Source organism: Buceros rhinoceros, unplaced genomic scaffold (assembly GCF_000710305.1).
Source record: "Buceros rhinoceros silvestris isolate BGI_N320 unplaced genomic scaffold, ASM71030v1 scaffold35246, whole genome shotgun sequence".
In the NCBI taxonomy this organism is placed as follows: Eukaryota; Metazoa; Chordata; class Aves; order Bucerotiformes; family Bucerotidae; genus Buceros; species Buceros rhinoceros.
In genome coordinates, this window is record NW_010416342.1 from 1 (window position 1) to 8,735 (window position 8,735).

The 8,735-nt window shown below is 47.6% G+C and overlaps 1 protein-coding gene across 1 annotated transcript; it reads right to left on the reverse strand.

Annotated features, from left to right (window-relative positions):
* Positions 1-6,947: 6,947 nt before the first annotated feature.
* On the reverse strand, positions 6,948-8,674 carry LOC104488646 (chromosome unknown open reading frame, human C14orf1; the record flags this gene model as incomplete). The annotated part of the gene is made up of 4 exons (XM_010137772.1): positions 6,948-7,027; positions 7,211-7,329; positions 7,467-7,592; positions 8,584-8,674. Coding segments are annotated over 4 exons (416 nt in total), but the record flags the coding sequence as incomplete, so codon positions are not given.
* Positions 8,675-8,735: the final 61 nt, after the last annotated feature.

Genomic DNA, 8,735 nt, shown 5'->3' on the forward strand with positions numbered 1-8,735 from the left:
AAGTGATAGGAGAAGAGGAAACAGCTTTAAGTTGCACCATGGGAGATTTAGGTTTGATATTAGAAAAAATTTCTTTACAGAATGAGCGGTCAAGCATTGTAACAGGCTTCCCAGGGAAGTGATGGAGTTCCCATCCATGGAGATATTTAAAAGATGTGTAGATGTGGCACTAAGGGACACAGTTTAATGGTGGACTTGGCAGTGTTACATTAACGGTTGGACTCGGTCATCTCAAAGGTCTTTTCCATCCTAAATGATTCTATGACTGTTGCAAGTCAGATGTGAGCTTGCAGAGGATGCAGAGCTGTGGAGTTGTGCAGGCTTCACACTTCCCACCGAAACACTGTGCTATTGGTTGTGCAACCCTTTTGATAACAGTGTGATTTCCCCTGTGTTGACCCAGTGGAAGTGTACTCCCATGGTGGAGGTAGGCAACTGGCTTATTGTTTTCTCTGGGGTCCCATCATCCAGAGTACTGGCCTAACAAGGTGTAATTCTTCCTGGTGAAGACATAGAAATGGATGGAAAACTGTCAAAACATTTAGCTGGATGCTCAGCTGCTGAGAGGCTTTGGTGCAGAGCAGGACTGCGGAGCAGCCTGATTTACCAGCGTGTTAAGGAACACACGAGGGGAAAACCTACGTGCTGATTCTTACACGGAAAGATAGTCTGTTTTCACCAAGCAGTGGCTTCTGGTGATGAAATGGAAGGTCTAGAACTGGGCTCAGCTGTTGACATTGTAGAGAGAAGAGCAATATATAAAAAAAAAAAAGCCATAGCTTCAGCGATAAGAGCCGGTGTTTAGCGGCCTTGACTCTGTCCAGGAATCGCAGCCTCTCAGCAGCCGCCTGTCAGAGCTTTGAGGCATTATGTCTACACTGCAGGATATTTTCCCTTCTTTCTGCAGGACCTGCCTTGGTTCACAAGCAGTTTGTCTTCTATGCACACCCTTATCTGCTTACAGTTATAATTAAACAGCTGTTGCAATTAGTAGAATTTGTAGCTGTAACTAAATCAGCCTAACGGCATTATGGATACCTTGTTCTCTATTAACGAAGCTGTAGTGTGGTTTCGGCTCTTCTCCCTCTTCTCTCTGCCTCAGTTCCCAGGCGCCAGCAGAGTTAGCTTTCCCTATGTCAGGACACTTGGCTCAAACACCTCTTCTACATGATAATGAGTCTCTTTGTGGGCTGCCTTTGTATCTGAAGCCATTCCAACATTGTGCCTTAAGGTCTCAAACTAGTGTCAGTTGGTTCAGCATACACTTACACTCAGGTGTATGCTTTGTACAGCCCGTGCTCATCTGCTCCTGGTTTCCACCCTCCTGCACTCCACCTTGTTTCATTGTGTTACGAAATAAGCATCTTTGCTGATTTCCCGTGGTTTCCATTCACTCCAATTCAGGAGTGAATTGTTCAAGAAAAGTCATAGGCCACATTTCTTTGGAAATACTTTTAAGCTCGCGTGGGTTTTTAAGAAAACAGCTATCATATAGAGAGCAGGATTCCAAAATGGCAGATCTGTCTTTTCATTCAAACTGGGCTTTGCTAGGCCTCTTCGAAACTTGCAGATTTGTTTAATGTGTGTTCTGGGCACTTGAAACTACTTTATGCCTGTCTCCTGTAGTGGTAGATAAATTAAAATTTGTGTGTGTGTGTGAAGAACCTGTTCTTGATAGCAGAGAGTAAGGAGGAAAGTGGTTTCAGACTTTGTCCTGCCTTTTGAATTGTAATAAATGAAAAACTTTTGTCTGGAGTGTTATGCTACCTGTAGGACCAAGCACTGATGAGTGGATGACTTTTGATGACCAGTGACCTGCTCTAGATGTTCAGTCACAGCAAGGGATTTGGTCAAAACAGGACTAAGTTCTGCTCTGTCCTCAAACCATGTTCTGGATAAGTCAGGGCCAAGTACCTTTTTTTGCTGGTTGTATGTTTGCCTGAATGCAAAGATGCATCTCACAGATCTCAGTGGACTATCCAAAAGCATGTTGCTTTTTCCTCCCAAGGCCAGTGTGACTTACACTGTGCTTAGGGCATTAGGGCGAGCATCTACCCTCAGGAGCTTACTGGAGTCCCTTGCAAGAAGTAGCATGCTTACTCTCTAGCAAAATACCGCCAATAAAAAAAAACAACTGCTGAAATTTTGTGTAGTGGGCACAAATGGAGTGTACATCATTCCATGCTTCCCAACTTCCCTGATCACTTTCTGCGCTTCCTGTGTGGCAAGCAGCCTTTCCCTCCTATCCCAAAGCCGTGGGCAGGCCATCTGCTGCCCCTTTCCAGTACTGTGACTCGCAGCTATGAGAGCAGCCTTCCTTCTCCAAGGTGATGGAGCCCTGCAGGCTGGCTGATCTTCTGAACCTCTGATCCTGTAGCTCTACGGCAGGTGAGTGGTGTTCAGACCTCAGAGGGGCATGTTCAGTGTTGCCAGAGTGCTTCCATAATGCATTCAGGTGGGGCTTCCCAAGACTAAATGCAACTTTCCCCTTACTCCTACCTTTGGCACTACTTCATACATCCCTCTACCCCTCCTGTTGCTGGTAGGAGTCGGTCTTTGCACTTCCTGGCTTTTGCTTCCAGACATTTCTTTGAAGCTCTCCTGATCTCACTCCTCTGCTTTGGGATATTGCTGCTGACCTCTATAAAACCTTTTCACCTGCAGTTTGTGTAGGAGGCTACTCAAAACTTTTGTATCTATCTCTTGCTTCCATGCTGCCTGGACTTCTCTTGAACTGCACTGGGGAGGTGAACCTCTTTCCCATGCACCTCTGACTCCTGCCTCAGATGTCAGTCTGGACCCAAGTGAGTTATCACAGAGCCCAGGCTGTGGGGGGCTTCACATTTATGCTTACAAGTCTGAATTGGTGACAACTGGGGTGTCTCACTGTAAGCAGAGTCAGAACTTGGAGAGGTATCTGAAATCCTGTGGGGGAAGGAGAACTCTCAGGTCTAATCCTAACATGCTTCAGAAAAGCTCAGCAGAGGAGCTCATCAAGCTCTACCCAGGAAGGCTGAACGGGAATTGTGAAAGTTTGGCTGTCTCACGCAGCCCAGGATAGGGTGGTAATTGGGCAGCAGTCTCAGTTGTCCTTGGTTTTCCTCTGGGAAATGATTCTACTTCTCCTTCCATCTTAAGAAATAGTAGGAGGGTTCGAGTAATCAGGCTAATTCTTCTATAGGGTTTATGCAGAAAAAAAAAACCCACTTGTGTATGTTTGCCTCTTATGGCCCTTTAAGATATGAGTAATGAACTTCAAAGAAGGTCTTATCTGTACCACTCTATGGAATAATCCCAGCTTGGGAATAAGTCCAAGCTGGGGAGACGGAAGAAACAGGGCAGAGGGTGCCAGCCCTGGATTGGGGGTGGGGATGAAAAGACTTGAGCAGGACCAGCGATCTGCCTAGGAGTCAAGAAGCCCTCAGACGTGCCAGAGTAAGGACAGAGAGGAGCTAGTGGCTCTACTGAGCCTCCTGAGGGTGCACAGGATGCAGTTTCTCTCTGATGCTTCCACAGACACTGTGGTGCCCCATGGCATGAAGGGGACAGTTCGCAGTTCCTTCCCTTGCCCAGGGAACCAGCCCTGCAGCTTCACCGCTTTGAGGTTGGTCTTGTGTCACAGTAAAGTATCTTTAGAGAGACAGGCATGATACTTGTGCCTGTTCAGCTTCTGTGAATTAACTGTGGTTTGAGGAATATAGCAAGTAACTTAAGGAAAGTAGGACCCTTGCTCTGCCCTGCTGTCCAGTGTCCCTTGTCTGGGCAGTAGAAGTGTCTAGAGAAGAAGGAGGGAACCAGCTGCACTCACTGAGGATGGTGATTACTTGGGGATTTCTGCACACAAGCAGGGAGCTGCAAGTTAAGCCACCTCTGGCCATCTGGTCTTCCTGAAGCCTGGATCTGGCCACCCAGGATCCTAACAGTATTGTTTTTCTCTGTCTGACTTGCAGAAAATTATGCCAGAAGCCTGCACTAATCCCAGAGTCCTTGAGGAAACAAAGCTTTGAAATGGAGGGGTGGCAATGCTGCGAGAAGCAGTCCCTCTCATTCCCATCTCTTCCCACCTATTCCATCCTCCTGTCACACGTGCACCATGGTGTATGTGGGGGCAGCCTCAGGACAGGAGCCCAGTGAACTGGTTCTGGAAAGAGCAAAACAAGAAGGGAGTTGCTCTCTTCAGCTATACCTCTGCATCTTCCTCTTTTGGAGACTTTGCTGCTTGGGAGAAGTTTCCCCTGTTCCACCATGTATGCTTGGAAAAGAAAAAGCATGTATGCTGACGAAAAGCCATAGTTCCAGGCTAGCCCTGAGCACACGAGGGTGGCACCCTGCATGGGGCTGCGTCTCCTCTCACAGGCAAACTGTGACATGAAATGCAGAAGCTGGACCATGCCTACTCCGTGAGCAGTCCCAAAGAGCTTTCAGCTGGCTCTCAGGAAGAGGGATTGCTCTGCCTTGGTGCCTGTGACGCTCTGTGTTGCACAGGTGATGGCAGAGGCATCAGCAAATCACCAGCAAGTGCAAAACAGTTCATCTGCCACTGCTGGTTCTCATTTTATTACACGGTTGTTCTAGATGAAGCAGTCTTAGTCTGGGGATAAACCTCTGCTCAGAATTCACTGAGGTTGCTCTGATGTTCCGATATATTAGGAGTAAATGAGAGATACCAATACACCTCCTCCTCCCTGAAGATAAGGCCTAGTTCTGCAGTTTGTGTTGAAGTTACAGCCTAATTCCAGCTCATCACTGCACTAGCAACATAGAATCATCTGGTTGGAAGAGACCTTCAAGATCATTGAGTCCAACTGTTCACCCTGCACTGCCAGGGTCCCATCACCATGTCCCTCAGCACCACATCTATACATCTCTTAAACACCTCCCGGGGCAGACTGTTCTAATGCTTCACAGCCCTCTCTGTAAAGAAGTTCTTACTGATATCTAACCTAGATCTCCCGTGGCACAACTTAAGGCCATTCCCTCTTGTCCTGTCACTTGTCACACGGGAGAAGAGACCAACCCCCACCTCTCTGCAGCCTCCTTTCAGGTAGTTGTAGAGAGCAATAAGGTCTCCCCTCAGCCTCCTTTTCTCCAGGCTAAACACAAGTTCCCTCAGCCGTTCCTCACAGGACTTGTTCTCCAGACCCTTCACCAGCTTTGTTGCCCTTCTCTGAACCCGCTCCAGCACCTCAATGTCCTTCTTGTAGTGACGGGCCCCAAACTGGACACAGTGCTCAAGGTGTGGCCTCACCAGTGCCAGGTACAGGGGGACAATCGCTGCCCTGCTCCTGCTGGCCACACCAGTGCTGATACAAGCCAGGATGCCATTGGCCTTCTTGGCCACCTGGGCACTCTGCTGGCTTAAACCATAACCTCCCTGGGCTGAGGACTCTGTCTTCCTCCTTAATGGTAAAGTGCTTTTATGCATATTTCAAGACTATGTAAAAACTTCTGTGAAATGTTATTCTGAGATTATATTGTGGGTTTGAGTATGATGGGAATACAGATTTGCTCCAGTGTGGAACCCTCCCACTTGATAACAGAGAACTGAAGAAGCAGCTCTTACCAACATTTGTGTCTTGTAGACACTGCCCCTCTGTATGCTGCTGTTTCTGCTAAACAGAAATGCAGATCCTTATATCTCTTCTACTTCTTTTCCAGCATCCCTTCACTAGCAGAGATATCAAGTGTCCTTATAATCCTTAAATCATGCAGTTACGCATATATCATTGGGGGGTATGTGTGTGCCAAACCATACCCAGATGGAATGGATAACAGTAGTCCTCTTTGACATACCATTTTTGACAAAGTATTTTTTGGGTGAAACGATACAGTTTTTTGACACATTAAAAAATTCAAGACCTACCTTTGATAGTTTGGGATAGAGGATGGGGTCCAAAATGGCTTCTCAAAGAAAGTTCTTATATAAAATACTTTTGAAGTATATAATGAAACCCGACACATTCATATTAAATGTTTGAAACAGTCTATGTCTGGCTCTTTTAATAGCCTGAAATGTTTTGCAGAATGGAAAAAAAAAAAATCACCTTTCTACCCAATTCTACTATTATGCTCTTTTCTCCCTTCTGTGTTTTTCCTCTCTCTGTTATGCACATACATCATCTTCCCAGCCCGGAGATCCTGCTGGTTCCTTCCTGCCTTCTGTGCATTGCTCATCTGCTTTGGGCATTCTTTCCTCTAGGCCTAAGCAACCTGTTCCGGTTTTCTCTGTCTTCTGTAGTTATAGCTCACTGCACAGGTACCGCAGTCCTTGGTCACAGATGCATGCAGTCTGCTGGGGAAGTGAGAACTGCAATTCTCTTTGCATGTGTATGTGATGTGAGCTGTCAGACCTGGAACTCTGTGGAAAGGAGTCAGGGGAAGGCAAGTCTGCTGTAAAGAGAGATGCAACAGATACCTGCAACAGTAGAAACAGTAGAAACTTCTGTTTGCTCTGAGGTTGCACATCCTCTACCCACTGCTATGCAGCAGAAAGACAGACATAATGCACTGCCGTTTTCTGTCATTTATTAGAAACGGCCTCTGAGGAACACACGTATGCAAGTTAGTTACACAACAGTGCCAGGGGCAGCACGTGCTCTCTCCTTCTGGTCTGAAGCATTCATTGGATCCTGGGTAACTCTACATCTCCAGGTCCAGGTACACCGGGACTTACTGGGCACACCTGAGACACTGTCCGTTATCCTCCAGGGAGGCAGTCACCAACTGCCCCCTGCAAGCTTTGACACAAAATCACCTGGGACTCGGACTCTGACATCAGTCAGTTGAAAAGTTGCCTGGACAACAAAAATCACTTGGTAGTGAAGAATGATTGAAAGAGTCCAAGATACATCAGTGGGACTGGTGTCCTGGAAAAGTTCAGCTGAACCTTAGTGGAAGTTTGGCAATGAAGGTAGGAGACAACACTGACCTACACAGGCCTCTTAGCTTCAGTTTTTCTTCTTGTTTTGCGAGAGTGCTTCCACCTCCAGGTACTGTAGCCCAATCAACATGCCCAAGATAGAGAAACCTGTGATGGAGATACAGAATAAGTTGTGTAAAAAATACTTGAGAGAAGATGAGGCATTACTTCCCAACATCACCTCCCTGCCCTTAGCCTGTAGCCCCACATAGAGTTTTTCTGGGTGGTCGTAGCTCCAAGGAGAGTTGCGGGGGGGGGAGGCAGTGGGGGAAGATGCAGAGCTCTACTTACTTGCTACCATGAGGGGTGCCATAACTCCAATTGTCAAGGCTGCAGTGTGGTAAATGAAGACCTCAGAGAGGAAGTGAACAAGGGCCAAAAAGAAGGTGAAGAGTGTGATGTAATAAAGGCTGTTGGAGAGCAGAAAGAAGCAGGTTATCATACAACCCGTAGTATGGGCACAAGCGTGGCTGAGCAGAAGAAAGACAAACATGCATGCTGCCCCATCTGTCCTCAGTGGCAGCACAAAGGGCACTTGGTCTCTTGCCTAGTGAGGTGTGAAAGCTCCCTGCGCAAAAGCTGAGAGGAGAACAGGGCAGCATGTTCAATGGTGCATTTAAAGTCACAGGCATTAGTGAAGGCACAGGCAAAGTGAAGACTGAGGTGAAGAGGACTGAGCAAGGGTAGGGCACCAGTGAAGTGAGAAGCCTGCACACCCACAAAAAGAGAGAAAGAACTGGATGAGCTGAGAACTAGGGCAACAGGACTTGGCTGACTGCAAGCTGCATCGCCCAATACATCTTTCCAGCCTGTGCCTTGCTACCTTTAAAGGTCACAGCTGTGGAAAGGTCCAACAGATGCAAAATCCTCCTAAGAAACAACTGGTAATTGGCATTGCCACCACCCCCTAAAAACAGATAATCAAGTCCCCACACCTCCCTACCACTGACAAGCCTGTAGGCAAACTAAGGACGTGCTGCCAAGTGAACAGTGACTTCTGCTGTGGGGCTGGGAGAGGCAGTGACAACAGAGTGAGTTCTAGCATTCTCCAAGCCTGACTTTATCCAGCACAGACCACAGTCAGCCTGCTTGGAAATCCCTCTCAGAAATACTTCTGCTACCACAGGAAGAAATGGCCTTCCTCCCACCACAGACAGCATCAGGCTGCAACTCAGACCTTGTTCTTAGCCCTGTGTAAGAGTTTATGGAAGAAGGCAGAGGGTTAACACCACTGCCAGAGGCCTCTCAACCTGCCACAGTCTTTAGCTGAGCTGTTGTAGGAAAAGAAGTACAGAGCATCAGTCAGTTCACAGTATAAGCAATTGATTGATGTCAAAAGAGCAGCAAAACCATCAGAAGATGCTTTCCAAACTGGACCTCAGGAATTTGTGACATAAGAAGTTCTTATATCTACCAGTTTCTGCCTGAGCAAAGAATCAGAATTTAAACGTGCAGGCTCGCCCCATGGGCGCAGAAGGGAGCAGCAGTTAACATGCAAATCCCGCAGTGCTATTTAATCTCTTTTGGGAGGAATGCTTTCAACTCCATAGACAGCTCAGGAGCAGCTTGTTTTCCCCTCCTCCTCCCCACTGCCCTCCAAGCTAGCTGCTCAGGTTGTCACTAGCAAGTAAACCCAGGGATTTCTCTGGTGCTGCTTTACGCACGTCCTATTGCGGATGTCGATGGCGCAGAGGCAGCGGATCACCGATGACAGCAGGGTCCAGATGCCAAAGGTCCGAGCCTGGAGCCCGTTCACTGTGCAAAGAAGGGAGGTGGCACATGGAGACCACGCACAGCCCCGCCTGCCACCCCCCAG